General features: G+C 37.8%; 3 protein-coding genes across 3 annotated transcripts; 1 reads left to right on the top strand and 2 right to left on the bottom strand.

The window, feature by feature from the left end:
- The first annotated feature begins 157 nt into the window (after positions 1-157).
- LOC105384828 (tRNA (adenine(37)-N6)-methyltransferase) lies at positions 158-3,438 on the top strand. Its single transcript, XM_011555112.3, has 6 exons — positions 158-318; positions 410-507; positions 699-927; positions 1,621-1,778; positions 2,330-2,483; positions 2,817-3,438. Exons 1-6 carry the CDS (start codon positions 245-247, stop codon positions 3,376-3,378), a joined length of 1,275 nt encoding a protein of 424 aa, XP_011553414.3. The 5' UTR covers positions 158-244; the 3' UTR covers positions 3,379-3,438.
- Positions 3,439-3,589: 151 nt separating this feature from the next.
- On the bottom strand, positions 3,590-11,600 carry LOC105384829 (alpha-glucosidase 2). Its single transcript, XM_011555114.3, has 2 exons — positions 11,371-11,600; positions 3,590-7,128 (listed from the first exon to the last, which is right to left on the bottom strand). The coding sequence occupies exon 2, from the start codon at positions 7,076-7,078 to the stop codon at positions 3,842-3,844; it is 3,237 nt and encodes a 1,078-aa protein (XP_011553416.3). The 5' UTR covers positions 7,079-7,128; positions 11,371-11,600; the 3' UTR covers positions 3,590-3,841.
- A 129-nt stretch (positions 11,601-11,729) lies between these two features.
- Positions 11,730-24,340, bottom strand: LOC105384830 (exosome complex component RRP41). The gene is made up of 6 exons (XM_038111253.2): positions 24,049-24,340; positions 23,852-23,924; positions 23,407-23,543; positions 22,810-23,014; positions 22,370-22,464; positions 11,730-11,821 (listed from the first exon to the last, which is right to left on the bottom strand). The coding sequence occupies exons 1-6, from the start codon at positions 24,217-24,219 to the stop codon at positions 11,750-11,752; spliced, it is 753 nt and encodes a 250-aa protein (XP_037967181.1). The 5' UTR covers positions 24,220-24,340; the 3' UTR covers positions 11,730-11,749.
- Positions 24,341-24,401: the final 61 nt, after the last annotated feature.

Below are 24,401 nucleotides of genomic sequence, written 5' to 3'. Positions count from 1 at the left end.
TGTCGCACTTTGTATTCAAAAAACAAAAAATCCTACCGAAATATGATGAAAACTATAAAACAGTAGGTATAATTTTAAATAACCGTAATCAAAATATTTTTTCGCATAAAAATATTTCACAAACTTAATTTGCTTGATCTTGATATTACCTACTCTGTGATTGCAGTTTCCGAATGCCTCTATCTCGGGGAAGGTGTTCGTGTTTTTTCTCTGAAATAATATAAATTAAAATTTACTATTCAAAATGACTGAAACTGATGAGGTTGAACATTACCGTTATCAAATTACTCTTGCTCGGTCTGAAATTAAGAACCTCAGGTATGTAAAACAAAAAAATCACTGCCTATAACAACAAAAAATCTATCCTATTAAAATTCCAAACAATCATCGTATTTGTGTGTATTTGCAGGCAGCAAATATCTGCATTGAAGCATGAACACCAGAAGGAAATAAAACTCATTAAATCTAATCTCAGCGCTCTTCGGTGTTCGAGCTGCACTGATGCAGGTAAGCTTTTACAGCTCAATAAATATTCATACACAATATAGTTGTTTTAGATGTTTGTATATACCATAAGCTTATGCTTTCCCAAGATCACTTACCGAAACTTATCTTATTAATATCTCTTTTTTATCATAAGTTTATAGGATAGTACTCTTGGATACTACACAGATATATTTTTTTTACCTCATTTACAGCATCAAGAGTCTCAACAAATGGCGAAAGTGAGCCGACATCTCCAGAAGCACGGGACTTAATCATCTACAGCCCTATCGGCTTCATAGAAACATCTTTCCAAAATAAAAGAGCAGTGCCGAGGCAGCCCTCGGTACTTCAGAAGTCTACTGGTGCCGTTGTCATTGACACTTCCGTGTTCAATAATCCAGAACATGCTTTGGATGGATTGTCAGAGTTTTCACATATGTGGTAAGCTTATTGTAAAAGAAATTATGTTAATTAATTGGCTAAGTACTACCTAAAGTTATTAAAAAAACATTATTGATTTGAAAAGGTTTCATATTCTAAACAGCCATCACAAACTACCTACTATACTATTATTGGTTGATGATGATAATGAAAGAGCTGGTTTCCTGCTCTCTTACAACCCTCAATACTTATTGTTTCCCATGAGCTTTCAATTATAAATATACCACACCTTGAAAAGTTTTTCATGAATGATTCCTGTCTGACATACCCACATTACCTTTTAATTTAACAGTCCACAAATAATCCCTTACTATCTTCCATCCTTCCTCTTCCGATTAGCTCTTCTATTTTTCCTCCAACTACATTTCCCTCCATGGTTAATAAATGCCTATTCAAACAGTAGCATCTTCTGTAAGTATAGATAGATATTAATAAAATTAAACTGTCCTCATCACTTTCTTTACAACAAAAGTTAACCTTGGGTTAACTGGAAGAGACTGCTTTTAGCATTAAGTTTGCCTATGTACAAATTGATTTATGTGCAATAAAGAATTTAATAATAATAATAAGTAGCAGTAATACATACTTATGGCAAAAGTGAATCTGTACTTTATGCTTACAGATATACACTAGCATGGTTACAGATATCCGTACAGTTTGAATAGGCCTTTAAATTTGAATTCTTCCCTACAGGATAATATTCCACTTCCACAACACGGAGAGCAACAACTCGCCGGCCAAGGTGGCTCCTCCACGGCTGCAGGGGGAGAGGAAGGGGGTGTTCTCTACGCGCTCGCCGCACCGCCCGTGCCGCATCGGCCTGTCGCTCGTCAAGATACAGAGCCTTGAAGGTACAGTGCAGTTTGCATTACTTGTCTAACAAGGCAATTCTTATGTTTGTTTGGAAATAAAGAACGAAACGTGCATTATGACAGCATTGTGCTAGAAACGTAAACCTACACCAATGATGCTATGTGTTTGTCTTTCTTCAAGATGCCAATGTATAACTGATGGCAGCACATGGTGAAGGCAAACCATCATGGTATAAGCCCTGTAAAAAGCTATTGCCCTTGGCCATTCTTTAATTTCCACAGCTGACGTATCATAAAACGTCTAATAACGGATGTTATCTGTACTTTAACCTTTTTTAATTCGACAAGGTAAGGTTCCTTATAGCGATTTATTGGACTTATATTAGTTACTTTCAAATGGGAGGCTATCTATTGGCCTACCTAGACATTTTCTAGTAGTATTAATTTCTCTATGGGTCTACCATTCATAAACATACAAACCTTCCTTGGTTTCTTGGTAATGATCCATAGCATATGCTCTAATGCTCCATAGCATGTGTCCATCCATAAACATTGCAGAAACATTATTAACAAAACCTTATACCCCACAGGCAACCGCATAAACTTCCTCGGCGTGGACATGATCAACGGCACCCCGGTGCTGGACATCAAGCCGTACATCCCGCAGTACGACTACCCGTCTCCCCTGAGCAGCCAGCTGTCCCAGACCCGGCCCCGGACCGAGGGCACCGGGGATGTGTCAAGGTGAGGAGCATTACCATCATCATCAGCTAATCAAATAATCATCCACTTAGAAGTTTCGAGGGTCGTATTGTAATACTTAACTATAAAAGATGGGAGTTGTCTTGCATACACTTGTATGACCGCCTCTAGCGGAAAATACTATGAAATTCTTGAAAGAAAGAAAACGTACTTTTTTGCGCTGTTGAATACTGGCCTTGCCTTAGTATAAACATATTTTTGATTGGTAAACTCGAATATTTCTTAGCCTACAAGAAAACTATTACTAAATATTCTACTGTCGCCATCGACAATATACAAGATTAGCTATATCTAACATAAAATTTCCCCTTCCAGACTGCTCACAGGAGTCCAAAGCCCAACCATGGACACTGGCAGCCCGATCCGTTCGCCATACGACGGAGAAATCCCTTCACCACTAACACAGGACAGCAACCTCGCCACCCCAGTGTCGCCACCGCCGCAGTCGCCATCTAGTGACGAAGTGGGGCGAGTCTACACCAACCCGATACGGCGGTTCGATAATGAACGAGGCGCGCCGGACGGTCAAGAGCGATTCACGCCACCGCAAATGCCCTTCATTCCAAGCCAAGACGGTATAAGAGTAGCACCGTGGATAGAAAACCCGCCGGCTCAAAGATACCAAGTCCAGTTTACTGATGATGCATTGGCTCGACTGAATGAGTTGATAGGCGATAGGGCGCCAGCGTTCAAGTCGAATATTGAGACGTTGCTTTCTGAGGATCCGAGGTCTAACTACGTAAGGAATAGATACCCGGACCATGAGTATAGTTGCGTTTTGGAAGACATGTCGATAAGTTGTGTGTTCAATGCCGCTTCGTCTGTTTGTACTATTGTAGCTGTGAGGAATGCTGAAGATATGCAACAGCAGAATTAAGTTAAGTTTGTTTTTTATGGTTTATGACTGCACGGTAATAATAAATTTTATTTAAACACCTATAAGGATTTGCATTTACAATAGCATACATAACTCAAGAAACTTCTGAACTACTCCTCGACTTTTGAGTTTCCCCAACATGTTCATTAATAAGGTGTGCCCGATTATTTGACTTCAAGACATAATATTTTAAAATTAATTATTTTATTCTTTAAAAAATGATCATAATTATGTATATTTGTTATTAATAATTGATATTCATAATTTAGATTTACAGGATGTTGCAAAATTGGTATAATAAGCCGAAATGGGATGGATGACTCAGAGGGACATTCTGAATAACTTTTGTTCTACGAGTTTTGAACATTAGTAGGTATATCACAATTGCAACACACTGTATATTACATCTATCTTATATTTATTTACTTAATTAATTATACTCTGTACATTATAATACGTTAAATCACTTCGACCTAAAGAAATACATTTGCTTTCCAGATCCAAAGTTACCAACACTTTTTAGTACCCTCAGCTCCATATACCGAAACCTTCTTCCACATAGCACTATAGTTTTAACGGAAGCATCACATGTCCACTCAACCACTCCCGATACTTCACTCCAATCCGCCCCATTCTCTGAAGTTCTATACTCTATTTCTTCGAAATTTCCATTACCAGCGTTATCCCTTGGATGGTATTCTACCTTCTCTATTGCATAGACGGCATTTAAATCGAAATTCAAAATGATGGCCTCATCTTTATTAGGATTGAATTTACCCTGCTCACCCCAGTCGGTATGCCACAGTGTCTTGCAATCACCATCAGTCAGTTTCTCAATGGATTCACCAGATTGGCATGGCAAGTTGCAAGTCACTTTAATGTCTTGTATTGTGTAGCTAAGAGGGTCTTCTGAGGTAGTGCCGATGACGTAAGAACTCCATTCTGATACGCCTTGGTCCGTCAGTGACCGAATTTTGAAACAGTGATCCGTCTCACCTTTGAATCCGTCAAATAATGTTCCGATATGTTGTTTTATGTGGCTGAATATCACGCCATCTCTTTCTATTTCGTAGAAGACTACATTTTCTACAGCTTCCCAAGTTAGCATGACTGATGTTGATGTTACATACACAACCGCCAAATTTTTCGGTATTTCAATATTTTCATTCAGTACTGTGTTGCTCGCAAATACCTCGCCTATATTGGCAAAATCATTCACTTTAATTTGCATAGTAGTTTTGGTAACATCAACACTGCGTATTTTGATGCATAAAAACTTTTGGCTTAGATTTTTATTAGTCAACTTAGCGGTAAGATACGGGTTGACCATAAATGCTTCGTCCAGGTAATAAACGTCCACATTTTCATCGTATTCAGCCTTAGTATTAGCTGAAACCATCTTTATGTCTTCTCCATTTAAAGCAACTTTAATGTTTCCAATATTAGATGCCATGATTCTAAGTTCAGTAGCTTTTGTGGCTACATGTTTTTTATGGCATCCTTCAGTCTTGCCTATTGTTATTAATAAGTCACCAGCACGATTTGATGAAGGACCTTTCACTGAAACGTTAGTTACTGCTACCGCACCATCCAAATATTCGGTTGATATACCGTCATCTTCACAAACATTAAACACAGTTTCTCCGTTAGGGTATATTTGAAAAATCCTTTGATCCCTTTTCATTTCATAGGGATTATTATGTGGCAGTGTCATCGGTAATATCGCACCGTCTTTTATAAATACCGGGAGTTTCCACAATGGAACTGTGATCTCATTTAGAACCCTGCCACCTCGATATTTTTCCCCTGTAAGAAAGTCTATCCAGATTTGGGTGTCATCTGGCAAAAATATTCCGCTGCGAATGGACTCACCATTGATATCTTCATCTCCATTGTACACTGGAGCTACCAGCACACTAGGACCCCACATAAACTGGTACTGAGAATCTTTAGTATAAGCCAGATTTTCTTCCGGATACTCTAAAAACATCGCTCTCAACATCGGCAAACCACGAATCGATGCATGTGCTACAGAATAGTTGTAGGGCATAAACATAGTCTTCAGTTTTAAATAGGCCCGGTTTATGTTCGTCGCTTCGACGTCAAAAGAAAATGGCGTTTTCTGAATGTCGCCCCAACCGTCCATGTTCAATTGTAATGGAGTAAATGTCTTCCATTGATAGTCGCGAACATTCACTGTTTTATATTTCCCAGCGTATATTCCGTCCATGTCAGAGCCAACAACAGGTTGTCCCGACAATCCTGTGCCAATGTACGTGGGTATATGAAAGCGGATGTATTCCCATTCGCCTCCACTTTGATCCCCGCTCCAGATGCCGGCACATCTCTGCGTCCCCGCCCACCCATCGACCATTATAACCATAGGTCGAACTGCGTGTTTTGTCACTTTGGAAAATGTCTCTGCTGCATTTTCTATAGCACTCAATCCAAAGGAGTAACCACTGCCGATCCAAGCTACATCAGCCTTAAGCGCCACTACTCCTGCCTCTCCCACTTCCTTGTCAAGATCTCTGTCGCCTTTCACTGGATGGTCAGGGTCCACTGGGTGAAGGTTGGACTCTGTCCACAATCCTACTTCGACTCCTTGTCCTCTAGCATATTCTGCAAAGCTTTTCAAGTTATCTATATCACCTTGCAGTGAATCGGTTTGGCCGTACCCTGATCCGTAACCATCATTAGGGACAAACCACCCCAGAGGCATATCGTGCCGTTTATATCGGTCAATCATGGCTCGAGCTGAAAATTGGTAGTTTTTTTTCTCACCGTTCAGGGATTCTAAAACACCTTTACGGCCCCCCAAGTCTTGTGGTTGGTAGCACTTGTAATACTTTCCGTCTTCGAAAAGAATCGCACGGGGTTCGTTTTTTTTAACTTTAACCCAAAAGTCGCGGTTAAATGCATTGAGGTGTGCTTCGTAAAATGCATACTCGGGCATCAACAACGGCCTACCGGTGAGTTCATAATAATCGTTCAAAATGTCTTTAGGCTGAGAGTTAACGAAGAAGTAGGCATCCAAACTTTCTTCTTTGTGCATCAGTTGGCACGATTCTTTCTCTCTGAAGTCGTAAATCCCAATTTGCCACGTGTTTCTAAGGATTCCGTATCCATAACTTGACCACATAAAGGGACACGGCGAGGCTACGCCACCGTCTGTCCAGTTATTCGTATTTACAATTTTAATGACTTCTCCTTTGTGCGAAAACCGACCATTTTGCATACCGCCTCCAAAGTAATACTCATCGTGGCTTTGTAACAAAGTCTGCGTTGCAACACCATTTTCATAACAGATAGCTTTTGTTTCCTGGATGACGAGTTTGTTTGTCCTCTTATCTTTGACGGTTATTGTTGCATTGCATTTGTGAATACGTATTTCTATTTTATCTGTATTAATAATGTACTCCTCTTCGCTATCTTTCAAAGTAGATCTCTCGAAAATGACGGGATCGTATTCGGTTAATGTCTTTTTAATGATTTTGGCTTCATGACTGGGATCCAGGGGCTCAGGGTATTCCAGAAACTCTCCATTTTGCGACATGTAGTATTTAAAAACATGGCTGTTCAGTATATTGATTTTGGCCTTTTCCCCGGACGAGTAAATAATAAAGTAATGATCAACTTCTTTACTGATTTCTTGAACACCTTTCAAAATGTGTTTCAATTCATTTGTTCTTAATGCCATTGTTATCAAATATGGTTAAATAAGTAGCACGAGACGCTCGTTGCACGATTCTGAAACAAAGAAGGCTGGTAAATAGGTGTATACTTTACATAAGTATGTGTAATGTTTGCAAACGTAGTTTATTGGAAGGTTTGTTCGGTCCTATAGGTAATATGTAGAGTCCTATCTCTTGAATTCTCTGTTAAACACCATATAGAAATTTCATGTGCAGAGCTTAATAAGTATATAATAGTATGTACCTACAGGCCGCCTACTGGTGATTTTATTACCTTTGAGACTGTCATGGAGGATGTTCTAAGGTTAGCTTCCAATAGTAAAAAGGAAGTAATAGTGTGTGGTGACTTTAATGTTGACCTATTAGGTGACTCTCCTAATAGGTCGAAATTGTTGTTACTTTTTAAATCATTTAATCTTTTTAATGTTTTTCTGGAACCAACTAGAATTACACCCACGTCAGCCACTTGTCTAGATAACATATTCTGTAACTGTGAGTTTAAAGACAGTAGTGTGATTAATTGTCTGAGGTCAGACCACAGTGGGCAGACCATTACCTTAGTAAACACTGACAAGACAAATAAAACTAAGGTGAGATGCAGACCGATTACTACAAAGAAAATTGACAATTACTTGAAGAAACTAGACGAAAAACTTCCGAATGTTAAATTAGATTGCAATTCTAATGAGATGTATAGTAACTTGTTTAAGATAATAGCTGATGAGTTTGAGAGTAATTTTGAAACGAAGGAAGTTTTGATTGACAATAAAATTAAATTTTGTGACTGGGCTACAGAGGGTATTCGCAAAAGCAGGGCGACATTATATGATCTGTATGAGATGAAAACATTCATACTCCGACCTGACTTTCAATCTTATGTGAAGAAATATAGCAAGATGTATAAATGTGTCTGTCACTGTGCGAAGACAATTTTTATTAATAACAAGATTAAAGACTCTGCTAACAAATCTAAGGCCGTTTGGACTATTATTAATAACGAAACGGGGAAGAATCGAACACGCGAGACAAATTTATCTTTGAAGGTAGGCAATGACATTATAACATCGAATGATGCGGTGGCGAGGGTCTTTGAAGAGTTTTTTACGAACATTCCTTTAGAGACTACGTGTAACCTAGATTCTTCGGCTGCAGCAGCTGAAACCCTGACGAAGGAGAACGCACCTTCAACCGATAAGGAATTTAAGTTCAGATATATTAATACATTAACTATTATAAAAACATTTAAGTCATTAAATATGAAGAAAACTGAAGACTTGTGGGGAATGTCAGTTAAATTTGTTCTTTCTATTATTAATAAAATCGCCCCAATTTTGGCTAACATCTTTAATAAATGTATCGCTGAAGGTGTGTTCCCAGATCTTATGAAATTTAGTAAAATTATACCTCTGTTCAAAAGTGGGGATATGGAGGACCCTGCAAATTTCAGGCCTGTCTCGGTTCTTCCAGTTTTGAGTAAAATATTTGAGAGGGTCATACTCAGTCAGATGCTTTTGCATTTCAATGATGCTCGATTGTTTCATAGCCAGCAGTATGGTTTTACAAAAGGCAAATCAACAGCCGATGCCGGTACTGCGTTGATTAAGCACATATTTGACGCCTGGGAAGACCATCACGATGCTATTGGAGTCTTCTGTGATCTGTCGAAGGCGTTTGATTGTGTAGACCATCAGACTTTAATTTCGAAACTTAGATACTATGGAATAGGAGGAAAGGCTTTAGATTTGATATCTTCATATTTAGACAAGAGACAACAAAGGGTCGATATTAACAATACAAAATCACAGGGGGCTCATGTAAAAATAGGCGTCCCTCAAGGATCTATTCTAGGACCATTTTTATTCCTCATTTATATTAATGACTTGCCTTTTATGGTTGAAAAATTGACTAATATAGTTTTATTTGCTGACGATACTTCTTTGCTTTTTAAAGTTAAAAGAAGAGAAAATAATTTTAATGAAATTAATTCAATTCTATCGGACATACACGATTGGTTTACCGTTAATAATCTTCTATTGAATTCTAAGAAAACGAAATGTATTAAATTTACACTGCCGAATGTTAGACAATGCGATACTAACATTATTCTAGATGGGAATAAATTGGACCTAGTTAATGATACTGTCTTTCTTGGGATGACTATAGATTCAAAGTTACAGTGGGGACCTCACATTGGAAAATTGTCTGGAAGGTTGAGCTCCGCAGCTTTTGCTGTACGGAAAATTAGACAGCTGACCGACGTTGAAACCGCCAGATTAGTTTACTTTAGTTATTTCCACAGCTTATTATCGTATGGCATTTTGCTTTGGGGTAGAGCAGCTGATATTGAAACTATATTTGTATTACAGAAAAGAGCCATCCGCTCTATATACAAACTTGGTTCCAGGGATTCATTGAGAGAACTATTTAAAGAAATTAACATCCTTACAGTTCCATGTCAGTTCATTTTTTCCAATTTAATGTATGTACGAAAGAATATTTCAACTTTTGATACAATTGGCAGTAATCATGACATTAATACTAGGAACAAGCATAAGCTGGCTTTTCCAGCGATGCGTCTGGCGAAAGTTAATAAATCGTTTTTAGGGTACTGTATTAGATTTTATAATAAGCTTCCAGCAGAAGTTGCTCAAATGCCAGAGAATAAGTTTAAGTGTTACATTAAAGAGAAACTCAGTAAAAAAGCTTATTATAAAATTGATGATTACTTAGAGGACGTTAATGCATGGCTGTGATAAGTAGTTAGCTCTGCTCATATTATTATAATAATAATTATTAAGCTTATATGAGTGGATGAATATCAAACTGCCATATGTCCACCTACCCGAAAAATTGACTTTTTGATTTGGTCGTGTTCTCCGTTAAAATGTCAGTTTGCCTATGCCCTTCAAGTTCCAATAAGTGCAAGGCATCCATGAGAAAAAAGCCGTTAAAAAAGTAAGTTTTTTTCAAATCCTTTTAAGTCTAACCGTTTCGCATTACAAATTTTCACAAGTCCATTCCGGCCAATCACAGAGCGTATTTTTTTCAACATGGCGTCAGTCTTGGTGAGAATTTCGAGGCTGTGGTGTGTGCTCCCAGTGTTTTATAACGAATATGAATGAAAATGTTGAGGAAATTGTGATTGTGGACCCTGATAAAGCTCGGAAAAGGAACAGATTGAAGAGTGTAGCAAAAAAAAACGACAGAAAACTATGGCGAAGTAAGTTTAAAACCCCTTTTTTTCCAACCCACGTGTCAATCACAAAGCATTTTCGTAGTAAACACAGGGCTGTATCGGGTAGAATATAATACGGTAGGTAGGTACTTTTCTACCGATAAATTTTGGTTGATTAACTTCATTGTATTTAATAGAATATAGACTATATTAGTCTTACTGCTTTTCAAACAACTATACGTCCTTATGACTCATATCAAAACAGCATAAGTCTTGTATGGGCATATCAAACTGCTATAAGTCCAAACTGTTTATTAATTTTTACGCCTTTCTATGAGTGTTATAATGGATTTGTTTATTAAAATACATTCTTAAGGTCACAAGTCAACTGATTAAATCACGGGGCAAGTTCTATGACCATTGAATAATAGAGAAAACCAAAACCTCCATTTCCCAAATTTTGCGTGGACGTGACATATGGCAGTTTGATATTCATCTACTCATATGTATTGTATACCAACTAGTTTTAAGTCTTTTTTTGAAAAGATGGCTCAGGAGTTTCTTGCCTTCGTTCTTCTCCTTAGACAGAAAGAGCCCCCCCTTATCCAAACGGAGAGTAATTTGTAAAAATTGACGTTCATCAGAAAATTTTATATTTGTACGATAAATAAAAAAATTTGAGTTTGAGTTTGAATTAATGTTAAGTTATAGGTAAAGTCAAAGGGATATAATTATCTAATACATTATGTATTTTAAATGCGATGGCACAGGTGAGGTAAGTACTAACTAATCATAAAGTTACTAATGATAAAGTTTTTAAAAACACCGATTTATGAGAGTTGTATTTTAATTTGTCTGAGCTAAAACCTGTTCCTTGCGGCAATGACCTTTAAAACAACTACTATCATCGCATCGGAAACTTCGAGTAGGTAAATAAGAAATAACGGTGGTTCTAGACTTCTAAAAAAACTAGTGTTATAATAGCGTTGTAGGTAAGAACCTACTTAGTTTTAAAAACATTTTGATGAAAGATGGATAAAGTGGAATGTTATCGTGTAAAATTAGCATTTTGTGCTCTTATTATAAATATAAAGCAACGGAAATATGAATTCAATAACTTACCGGTCTCAGTACCGCGCAATTTTTGCCAGAAACATGCTTGATCCACGTCCGTTAGAGCCGAAACCAAACGAAAAATGACAATGTCATGACATTTTGAGGTTATAAATTGAAATATTTTCTTGTCACACGTACAGATTAACTTAAATATTATCTGTGTCTTTTATGTTGCATTCATGCACTGTTTGCATGCGCCACTGCACAATGTGTAATAAAATAATATCGTGTAGAAACTGTTTGTTTTATTAGCCATAAAGTGGGTTAATTGTCGGTCCACTTTTATCGGCGCATAAACGATAATGACAATCGTTAAAAGTTAGGTTAGTAGGAATCTAGCCCACAGTTAAATTAATAGAAAAATATGACTATAAACTATTTATTTTCAAACTGTTACAACGTCTTGCTTGGTCCAGCCTTCCGCTAAATGGTCCCTTACAGCCTGATTTAGTACAGCCTGAAACAAAATGCAATACTTTCTTTAATAAAAAGGGTTTTTGAAGATACCTACAAGGAAAAGTGGGATCAGTCGCATATATCCTAATAATCCTAATTCCTATTCCTAATAATATTATAAATGCGAAAGTAACTGTGTCTGTCTGTCTGTTACTCTTTCACGCCAAACTACTGAACGGATTTGAATGAAATTTGGTATACATACGGTCTAGACCCTGGGAAATAACATAGGCTACTTTTTATCCCGGAATTCCCACGGGAAAACTATTTAAGGCGAAGCGAAGCGCGCGGGAACAGCTATTGGGAATATACATACTGCACGGTTGAAAACCCTCCTGCTCCCATTGAGTTACCTGTCATTGATCACATTGTGCTATGATTATGAGCATGCAACATGTATACTTCTCTACGGATGGTTACGAGTGTACCATAGATAAATAATCTACTTGTGCTCCATACACACACTTGGACAGAACTCGTTCGTGTTAATCCACTCCTGCGCAGAGATTGCTCTTATTAAGATAGGGCTCTGTGGCCAGAATTCGGCTACTAGGTATTACTGAGTTTGCTTATAGGTACACTAGGGACTTATTTTATTTATTTATTTATTTATAGATAACCAACAGCGTTATGAAGTAGATTATACAATAAGTAGTGTGTTTAAGGTAAGGCCAGTAATAGGTATCCTTAAGTGTATATAAAAATACAATGTTAAACAGAGTGCACATAATATAACTGCATTAATATGTAGGTACTTAAAGAAGGAAAAAGTCAGAACTTACTAATTTTAATAAACTAGGTAACCAATAAGATAAGTATATGTTTATATATATATATATACACATACATACACATACACACATATATTATATGTATATATATTACGTTGTATGTTTCTAAATAATATGTAATAAGAATGTACCTATACAATTACAATTATGTATATAAATTAAATAACTAGATTTGTAGAGAAAAGAAGACCTATAATTCACTTTATTATTTATTAAATTATGAACTTAAGAAAAAGATAAAATGTGGGAAGATTGTGCTACTCAATATTGCTATTGCGCCCTTATCAATGCGTCTGATCTTCATCTATCAGCACCTTTATAATAAGGTTTTTAAAAGAAGACTTAGAAGGACAGAATATATCTATATCAGTAAAAAGCTTGTTGTAGGTGCGGGCTAGCCGTGTGAGTATCTCATTACTGGCGTAGTTGGTGCGGTGCGCAGGCGCGTGCAGCAGAGGCGTGTGGCGCGTGCGGCGCCGCGGGGTGCGGTACGCCACGCCGCCCACCAGGCCGCTGCAGTCTACTCGCCCGTGTACTATGTCAAATAATAGGCACATATCCAACAAAGTTCGCCGTTCTTCTAGAGATGGGACATTATTTATTCGACAACCGTGAATATACGAGTTAGCTGATTGACGCTGTCGGTAATTTATGTGGTTTATGAATATCCTTTGAATTTTCTCTATACGATTTCTGTGAATTATGTAGTTAGGAGACCAGATTTGACAAGCATACTCGAGGGTGCTTCGAACGTAAGCGTAGTATACAGTCTTGATGACACTGACATCATTAAAAAAAAAAAAATTTAAAATTTGAACTGTTTATTTCATAAAAAAAGGTTAATTGGATAAATTAGTAATTCCCTGGTTTAATCTTTACATATTTGAGATTTTTATCCCTGGGAAGGTTGCCCTCATTTACATAACTATGTGGTTATAATTAAGTGCCTTATCAATACAAACATAGTACAATTATCATTCTGGATGTGAATTATCTGCACGTACATCCCCTTCTTTCTTATATCTGTCATATATATAGTAACGTTTAAGTAAACTTCGAACTTGCTTTGGATTTGCATCTCTTACATTATTTATTAAAGTTTTAGGTAGTGAGTTTAATATATGGGGTAGGCTGTACGTCCAAATTCTTCTTCCGTATTCGTTATTACAATTAGGTATATTAAATGTGGGTGTTTTTGGCAGAGTTCGTAGGCTACCATATCTCTTCTTTAAGTTAAGTGACTGTATCTTATTCTGATTATCACATACAATTGCAAGTTTTACTTTATCATATACACTCATTACTTTACAATATTGGAACAAGTTTTCATAATTATTTCTATGTTCATATTTAATTTTTAATGGTACTATTGTTTTTAACAGTCTGGTTTGGATGTTATAAATACGTTTTAGGTATGTTTTATAGGTATAGCCATAACTCGTTATGCCGTAGTTTATTATTGAGTCTGCCATGGACAAGTATAGTAATCTCAAGGTGTTGTATGGTATCTTTTGTTTTAGAATTTTAATCTTAGCCAATATAGCTCTTAACCTATTACACACATGGTCCACATGCGGACCCCAATTAAATTTATCGTCTATTACTAGGCCAAGGTAGGTATGTTGTTTTACAATTTCAAGAGGCTTACAATCACATGGTGTTTGTTGAAGATGCATACAGTTATGTTCGTGGGCTACGATTGTTGGTGTAATGCTAGATTTTAGGTATGATGAGTGAATGTGCATTAACTTAGTTTTTTCATAATTGATGGATAAACCAACGTCGTGCGCCCATTTACACAACAGATCAAATTCTTTTTGCATTGTACATTGCGCAACCTCTAGGTCATGACATCCTACTATTAGACATGTGTCGTCAGCAAATTGGTAAACAGAAGCACGCTGGAATAGTTTACACATATCGTTTACATAAATCAAATATTCAGTTGGACCAATAACCGACCCTTGGGCCGTGCCCCGTAAGGATTGTTTTAGGTCACTATGCTCACCGGCAATACTAACTGTATTGTATCTGTTTGTATGATAGTTTTTAAACCAATCCAGCGTTGGTCCCTGTATGCCATTCTGCTGCATTTTTTTATAAAGCGTTTCGTGGTTAAGTGTATCAAAAGCTTTGCTGAAATCAATCATGATTGCAAGTACATGTCTTTTATTATTCAAGTGATTATTAACCTCCTCAGTAAACAAAGATAGAAGTTGAGTGGTACTCTTCTTTCTTTGGAATCCGAATTGTTTCTCATGAATGATGCCATTGTTCGATAAGAACTCATTAATTTTTTGTCCAAAATATTTTTCTATAATTTTATCAACGCAAGATAGTATAGTAATAGGCCTATAGTGATTTGTATTTGTAAAACAACCTTTTTTGTGAATTGGTCTAACTAAACCGATTTTTAGTTGGTCGGGGTAAGTCGAAGTACTTATACATTGATTAATTAAATGTTTTATAACTGGTGTAATTTTGAAGGAGATGTATTTTATATCTTTGGCTCTTATCTTATCGTATCCTGGACTTTTTTTGTCGTTAATTTTTTTAATAAGTTTTTCTACTATGATGTCATTAATTTTATTAATTCTTAGTGATACTTTTGCCGTATTTATATATGAATTTTCATCAAGCAATGGCTCATTACACGAGATTACAATGTCGGAGACATTTCTCTCAAAATCTTGAGAGAATTTATCTGCTAGGTTTTTTGCTTTAATTCTAAAGGATTTTAATAGGATGTCATCTACAGCTTTTATAATCCTACCTGTGAGTCTATTAACAATTTCCCACATCTTTTTTGGGTTCTTAAAGTTATCATAAATTTCTTTTTTTGTAAAATTATTTTTTGCTTTATTAATAAATCTGTTTGTTCTATTTCTATATCTTTTGTATATAATCTCATTTTGTTTGTTAGTTACATCACTTAAATGTATTTGTAACAATTTTGATTTTTTATTACACATTAGCTTAAGTTTATCTGATATCCAGTTACAGTTATATTTTTGATTAGTTTTTATTGTTTTCTTTATACAACATTGATCGTATATACTGTTAAATTTATGCACTATAAAATCTAGAATATCGTTAGGGTTTTTTATATCAAATACTGGTGTCCAGTCAATATTGTCAAGCTCCAATCTCAGCTTATTATCATCTATTTTGTTTATAGTTATATTTTGATCAATCGGCTTTTGACTGATATAGGCGAGACCGGTTATGAAGTGGTCGGCTAGTGCATTTCGCACAACAGCTGAGTGCAGGGTAGTGTTATTGTACCCGCCTCGATCATTAGTATCGCGTACGAAAATGTGGTCAATGCATGTTTTAGATGTGCCTTTTACTGTGGTCTCAATTCTGGTATATTGATTAATATACGATTGGAATCCGAGTTCAGATAAGGTATTTTGATAAGAGCTTGCCAACGGACTAGACACCAAGATATCTATATTTATATCACCAGCAATTAGAAAGTTTGAGTTTATCGGATAGTTATTCAACACTCTTGATAGTTCGTTAATAAAATTGCAAATATTTAACTTAGGGGGCCGGTATATAGCACACACATACATATTATAGCCATCGGCTGTTATCACTTCACCAAGTAAGCACTCAAAACTAGATATATTCACTGGTATTTGTAGGAAAGTTACACTTTTATGAGCGTACACTATAACGCCTCCTCCTTTCCGGTTGCTTCGTAGCTCCGTGTACATTGTATAGTTATTGAATCCAAACAGTGTTTTTGTCAGGTCATTCACATTACACTCAGTTACGATTATTATATGGATAGTTGGCTTGCTTGTGGCGATAATGTACTCTAGTTGGGAATGGTTTTTTATCAGTGATCTTATATTGACATGTAAAAGTAGTAGTTTATTTTGTCGAGGATTTATATCATGGGTATATTCGCTCCAAGTGGAGTGGGTTGATTCATATACTTCTGTTTCATAATTATTCATTAAAGATGTATATTTTGTAATGACAATATAAAACAAATATTGTCGCAGTTAAGAGAAGTGGAGTAAACTTTAATGTAAGTTTACATACCTCATTTTAGCAGCTCCTTCTTGATCGTTTCGATGTCGTTGGCTGATCGCACATAGTACACTTTTTTATCCCCGTCATTTTTACGTACCATTACCAAGCCATCTTTGCACCACACATATTTACATAGTGATTTCTCCTTCAGGTCTGTTTTTCCTCTCCATAGCAGGTACGCCGTAGTAGGGCTCAATGCTGCACGCACGAAGACCTTAGAGTCGCCACTGACCCCGAGGTCCCTGGCGCTGATGCTGGTACTCCTCGCGGCGGCTAGCCATGAGTCGCGGCGCCCCTCACGCAGGGTCACGACGATAGGCGCATCTGCCATGGCACGGGCTCCTTGTGCTACGCCGGGCTTGATGGGTTTTTTCTTCCTGTACACTTTTACAATGTCCTCTTCTTTTTGCTGGATTATCTTGCTCACAAGCGAAGCTAATTTCTTAACGTCTTTTTCGTCCTCGGTGACGCCACAGATCTCGATGTCGTTACAGAATTGGGCTTGCTCCATTTTATTAATTTTTTGCTGCAGGACCTCGTTCTTGAGTTCTAAGTTTGCAATTTTATTGTTTGCGTTCTTGCACTGATTTTCCATTAGTTTTACTCGACAGTCATAGTCTTTCATTTTATCTTCAAAGTCATCTATTTTATCGGAGTAAAATTTGAGGGTACTCTGTAACTCATCGCGTATGATTTCGCGGACCGTTTGCCGCATTTCACGAACCTCTTTTTTTATCTCGTGCAACAGCCTTTCTTGAGTACCTTGGTTAGTTCCTTCAACTTCTGAGTCTTCGTCCTCCAGGTCTGGTAGAATGACCGAGATGCGTTTCGGCTTACCTTATTAAAGGGCTTGCACGACCTTATGACGAAACCAAGAGCTTTAAGTGCTTTTGCAGTAATGTAGTCTACATGCTCGGTAAGTTGGAATTTTGAGTCAAGTATGACTCCCAGATCCTTTACTGAATTAACTCTTTCAATAATAACTCCGTTCATATTGTAATTGTAAATGTGGGGGTTTGGTTTGCGGGTAAAACTTATACACATGCATTTACTAATATTTACCGTTATGTTGTTTTTACTGTAGTAGTTGTACAAGGAGTCTAGATCGGCCTGAATGTTTACGTGGTCTTGTTGGCACCGAATCTTACAATATATATTTTTGTCATCAGCGTACATCAGGTGGTTTGAATGATTAAAGGCCTTGCTAATGTCAAAAAGATACGCGTTATAAAATAAGGGTCCCAAGTGAGATCCTTGAGGAACTCCTGTGGTAATATTCACGAAGTTGGATCTGAAGCCGCCAATAACAACAGCTTGAGAGCGTTTTGTGAGATAAGATTTAATCCACCTTAACAGATCACCGTGTATTCCAAGGGCTTGCAGTTTCTGAATAAGGATGACATGGTCTACACGGTCGAACGCTTTTTCGAAATCTGTATAAATGACATCGACTTGGCCTCCGTGATCAATGTTATTCAAGACGAAGTTATTAAAACATGCTAGATTGGTGATGGTGGATCGTTTACGCATGAACCCATGTTGTTGTTCGGGTATACTTTTAGATATTACTGGGAATACAGAATTGTATACAATCTTTTCGAAGACTTTTGCGACTGTATTAAGAATTGATATTCCTCTATAATTCTCAACTTTAGCTCTGGAACCCTTTTTATGGATTGGTACAATGTGGGCCTCTTTCCATATTTGGGGAAACGAACCATCGTTTATCGATCTGTTAAAGATAATAGCTAGTGGTTTTGCGAGTGATTTGGCACATTGTTTCCAAAATATCGGTGGGAGACCGTCACTGCCAGCTCCTTTATTTATGTCCAGGGCTCTAAGGTGTCTCTCTACTGTTGAAGGTGTAATTATCAGTTGTGAAATCGAATCACATGGTTCTGAACTTTCTATTGTTTTTTTTTGGCAATAACAACCGCCACAAAGCAGGTAAACCTCTTGTCGTGCAAAACCATCATGCAGACCTACAGGCAAGAAAACGAAGGCCGGCTAAAAATTCTACTCGAGGAGGCCGAAGCCTGCATATACGATAACAGTAGTTGCCAAGTCCTCAGAGGCAAAATGACTGGAGCGTATATGGCGGCTTACAGCGAGGAAAGCGGATTTGTACCCTGGGAATGCAACTCCTCAAAATTTACTGTGCCACACAACAACCAAATAGTGGTCGTCGCCCAGTGCACCAGGATTATGCTAGAGGATAAAATCCTAGCAAAAGTGGAAACCATCAACGCCAACTGGAATCACTGGACGATGCCCACTATCACTTGGGTGAACGGGGTACCTGGATGTGGGAAGACAACCTGGGTGATAAATAACTTCGATGTGAGCAAAGACACCATTATCACAACAACAACTGAGGCGGCCATCGACATAAGAAACAGGCTAGCGCATCGTATTGGTGACATGGTCAAAACTAGGGTGCGTACGATGGCATCAGTCCTGGTAAACGGCTTTAGAGAACATGTCGGTTGCCAACGCCTGATAATTGACGAAGCCCTGATGAACCATTTCGGGGCAATCGTAATGGCCGCCCACCTGTCTCGTGCCTGTGATATTGCTCTGATCGGAGACATCAATCAGCTACCATATATCGACAGAGAGAACCTATTCGAGCTTAGGTACAATCGCCCAACACTGGTAGCAAACATCACCCAGGAGCTGTTGTGCTCATACAGAAACCCCATGGATGTTGCATACGCCCTAAAGGAAGTATACTCAGGCATATACGCAGCCACAGCGCGCATCCAATCCCTGCAGCTGAAAAGGTTAACAGACGCAGTAATTCCCAAATCCCAAACCAACACTCTGTTCCTGGTGCATACACAGGAAGAAAAAGAGACCTTGACCAGCCAAGGGTATGGTGAAGGAATGGGCTCACGCGTCCTAACCATACACGAAGCACAGGGATTGACGTACGAATCCGTTATTATCATAAGAACAAAAGATAAAATAAAGTTGCACGATAGCATACCTCACGCAGTAGTGGCGCTGTCGAGGCACACCACCGCCTGCACCTACTATGCGGATGACACCGAGGACGCTATCGGCAACCTCGCTAAAACGGCAATAACAGCGCCAAAGAAACGCATCCTCGAGTACAATCTAAAAATGGCAGTTAAGAATAGAGACGAAGAGGTCATTGCACTTTCTGGGGAAATGTTAAGAAGGCAAAACGGGGCGGAATAAATCATAAAATATAATTTTGGTTAAGAGCGCAAAATATAGGTCAAATTGGGAAAATAATTTATATAACTAACCTATTGATTATTATATCATAACTAACAATTAAAATAAGTTATCTTTAAGAACAGAGTCACACACTAACATCAGGCAAAACATGACCTATAACGACTGAGGGGCCGAGCCATTGCCAGGTGTCTACTAAGTTCTCCGAAGACAGCTGGCATTGGCCCTGTCCTTGTTAAGTTTGTTGCCATTACTAATGTAAGTGTGACTCTGAAAACCATTAATTTAAAAAAAAAGGAAAAAAAAAAGAAAAAAAAAAAAAAAAAATCTTGTATAATGAGATACACGGCTGGGGGTTTTTAGTCGGTTAACGCCCGACACTACCTGGGTCCTCTTCCCAGGTGTCCATGTGGATTTTCCCCCAGCAGTGGAAAAAAAAAAAGGGAAAAAAGAAAAAGAAAAAAAAAAAAAAAAGAACAATATATATAAAAGATAGAATATATATACCTATATATAAATGAAACTTCCTTACCGAGTAGAAAGTAGATAAAAGAATTAAAAACTATCTCATAAAAATTACCACTCTTCAAAAGGCACGGACATAAAGTCTGTGGAGTAATAACAATTTCTAAAAAAAAAAAAAAAAAAAAAACTTTCTATTGTTAAGATTGAGTTAGAAGAGGGAATGCCAAAGACGCTCTCGAAAAAAGAATTGAAAGCTTCGCAGATTTCGGTTTGTACGGAGTATTCTTTATCAATGTATGTGAGTACTTTAGGATAATTCGACGTGCCACGCATTGCTTTAATGTACGACCAGAACATTTTTGGTTGTTTTTTAATCGCAGTTTCCATGTGATTTGTGTATTTTTTGAAGCATTCATCTTGTACGCGTTTTTGTCTTTTACGTAATAATGTAAATTCATCATAGTCTAGCATGTTATTAAATTTTTTCCATCTGGAGTGAGCTTTCGTAATTTCGGGACTTCGTAATTTGACCAAATAATGGTCAAAATATCCCAATCCTCTGTTACGGTGCATTGATCTGGTTATGCAGTCCCTTGAATCTAATGTAGGTATGTATAATTTTTTATGTTCTGTTTTGATGGGCAGGAGACAGAGATATGTAGGAGATAATAATATAAGGTACTAGCAGTTTCCGCGAGCTTCGCTTCGCCTTTAAAAGTTTTCCGTGGGAATTCCGGGATAAAATGTAGACTATGCTCTTTCTCAAGGTCTAGACCAGCGATGCACAGACCGCGGCCCGCGGGCCGCATGCAGCCCGCCGGTCGGATACTGGTGGCCCGCCGACAGCAAAAATAATACTCTTGTACATTCGAAAAATATTTAATTCAAAAAAAATCTTCGGTCATAAAAAATATGTTTGAAAAGTACTCAATCACAGGCAATTCAAACAATTCCTTGATGACTTCGAAAGCGAATATAGGGATTTATTGTATTACCTGTACAGAAATAAGGTGCCTAAAGTCGTGGATTGACACTGGAACGATTTCTTAATTTCGAAATTCAAAACGACCGAATGGCGTATTTTTTTTTTGGACCCTGACTACTGAGCCGAAGGTCCCGGGTTCGATTTCCGGCTGGGGCAGATATTTGTTTAAACACAGATATTTGTTCTCGGGTCTAGGATGTGCCAGTAAAATGGCAATAGGCCCGCCCCTATTACATTGGGACTAACATAACACTGGCGAAAAGTGGGTGCAGCAATGCACCTCTGCCTACCCCGCAAGGGAGTACATTAGTACAAGGTGTGAGTTGTTGTTTTGTTGTTTTTTTTTTTTGACATTTTAAACGACCAAAATTTACGCAACTAATTCAACAAAAGAAAATAGCTGAACTTTTACCGCTGCATTGATAAAAATACGTACAAAGAGTTGTGTATAAACTCTGCTCTGATGAAAATGTGCCAGCTTATTTGGTTATACATATATGTGAAAAAACTTTTTCAGTACTATATTGACAAAAAACAACATAAGTACATACAGACGAATTGAGAACCTCCTACTTTTTTTGAAGTCTGTTAAAAAAATCGAAACCGCCTTGCAAATTGCAAACGAATGTAAAGAAATAAAAAAATAATAAGAAAAAAAAGAAAGAAAAGAAGCGAAATAAATAAAAAAAAGATTGTATTTAAGCACTAGGTATACAGTGCCACGCCTAAAAATAAAGAAAATATTTTCCTTACATTATTATCGATTCTTTATTGCCTTTAATTACCTATACTTCTGGCGGCCCGCCATCAGTTCATAATTTGTTGGAGTGGCCCCTAGTGTTGATAAGTCTGTGCATCCCTGGTCTAGACCATATATGTACACCAAATTTCATACAAATCCGTTCAGTAGTTTTTGCGTGAAAGAGTAACAGACAGACAGACACAGTTACTTTCGCATTTATAATATTAGTTAGGATTTGATGATACGTTTTACTTCGAAATCATAATATTTTGAGTTAGCCTCCTTTAGATATAGCGGTGCGATATGATAACTGACCTCTATATCTCTGCAGCCCTGCATCGCTCTGCTGAGTACCACGTCTAAGTAATCCATGTGTAGCCGGTGGGACATCTCCAGGAGGGCTATACTGCCTGGAACAAAATGAAATAACATAGGTTAGAGAAACACTCAAGTACCTATAGGCCGTCGCGTCGTCGGAAGTGTTTTTTGGGTGGTGATGTTTCTATTTCTATGTATACAGGCTGTTAATAACCTAACCAAAGTTAACAACCCTAACCCGTTAAACAATAAGTTGCATAACTTTCCAATGGCTAAACCGATTTTTATAAAATATGTCTAAGAACACTCCCGGTAACATCCCCAATGACCCAAAAAAGCCGTTTGGGAGCAACTCTACCACAGACAAATACACAAACACACATACACGTTAAACTTATAACACCCTCTTTTTCGTCTTGGGTTAAAAGTACCCTTACCAGTATTAGTAATAGCGGCGACGGTGAGCAGACAGCCGCCGGACGCCTGGTCCGTGCGCGCCGCGTCCACCAGCGGCTCCGGACGTCCGTCGCGCCACGCCATGGACGCCGAGCACGACACCACGTAGGCTCGCAGGGGGATCCCCGCGTCCACCAGAGCTAGGGTGGCCGCGTTCACGCAGACAGAGTAGGCGCTGCCGTCGTCCTGGGGATGGGGTTTGTGGGTTTGAGAAGTTGTGATTTTATTGGTGGATATGTGCTGAGTTACACAAAGGAACTTGACTTTAATGACCATAAATGTATTGCTGTCTTGCTTTGATTGTATATGGGGTATATGGACATTATGCTAATCAGCAATAGACTTTTTTCAAGAATACCAGTACCACCATAACAGTCTCTGTCATCAACATTCATCTTCATTATCCAACCATAACTGGTCCAAGGTCATCAGTTCTTTGGTCAGATCTAAAGTTCTCTTGCCTGGGCCTGTGATGAATGCATGAAAGAAAACTTAATTTAATAAAACAACCTATGCATAAAAACACTAGAAATATTATTTAGCAACTATAATTCCCCAAAAATGAAATTGCTACATACTTGTAAAACTTCCACATAAACATCTATCTGTGAGCGTGGGTACAGTTCAGTCTTGATGGCTGCGGTGAGAGCTTGCCGTAAGTGAAGTGACATCTCCTGGGACTTGCGGTCACCGCGGGGACGGTTCTTTCTTTCACCTGGAAATATCAATCAATAAAAAATTTCAATAGTCAGCATGTGGGCCTCATATTGCCCCAGTATATAAAAAAAGGGGCAGATCCACACGGGATAGTATGGGCGACATCAAGAGAATTTTAGATTCAGATAGATTGAAAAATGTTTGTGTTATTTCTTAACCTGCTGTAATTTGTCTCCCTGCCTCACTTGCTGTATCCCATAATTTACGATTATGCCACAGAGAATGGCATTCGGTTTTGCTACAGCTTAGCACTCTCCTGTTTACTTCTATGTGGCATTTTTAATGGTAAAAAAGTTAAATCCTTACCTGTAGAAAATGTAGCCATACTGTATTGGCAATTCACGACTACACCTTCGGTTGATGCTTTTGATTTTTGTGCCTGAAAAGTTACAGAGAGCAGCATGAATGTTTGTTGAAGTATAAATACTGAATTTTACACAAGTTAGGTTATATTGAATAAAGGATAATCGTTGTTGGCTTAAATAGTTAGTTGTGTTTGTTACCTGATGCGGCCCATAGACAGCAGCCAAGACCTTCGTGTTTCCTTGCTCCAGGTAAGCACTTCCATCTGGTTGAGTAAATACACCGAGTTTACAGTGTATTCTTCGCAGTTCGTTAGGCCTGCGGCCGTCTTGTCGGAGGCCTTGAGTGGACAGCAGTTCGGGGCCTGGCATTGTGGAACCACTGCTTTTTAGGAAACGAAATAGAAGTCAGTTATGTTAATTTACAAGAAAGAATTCAAAGAATAACAACAACAACGTGCGATGATGCCGGCCACACAACACATATGATTTTGACATTTGTATTAAAGATTTCGTTAAGAAATTAAAACAAAAAAAACTTTCTACTTTGTATA

Source organism: Plutella xylostella, chromosome 28 (genome assembly GCF_932276165.1).
Source record: "Plutella xylostella chromosome 28, ilPluXylo3.1, whole genome shotgun sequence".
Taxonomy (NCBI): domain Eukaryota; kingdom Metazoa; phylum Arthropoda; class Insecta; order Lepidoptera; family Plutellidae; genus Plutella; species Plutella xylostella.
Note: the sequence above shows the minus strand (reverse complement) of the source record. Positions and strands in the feature narration are given on the sequence as shown.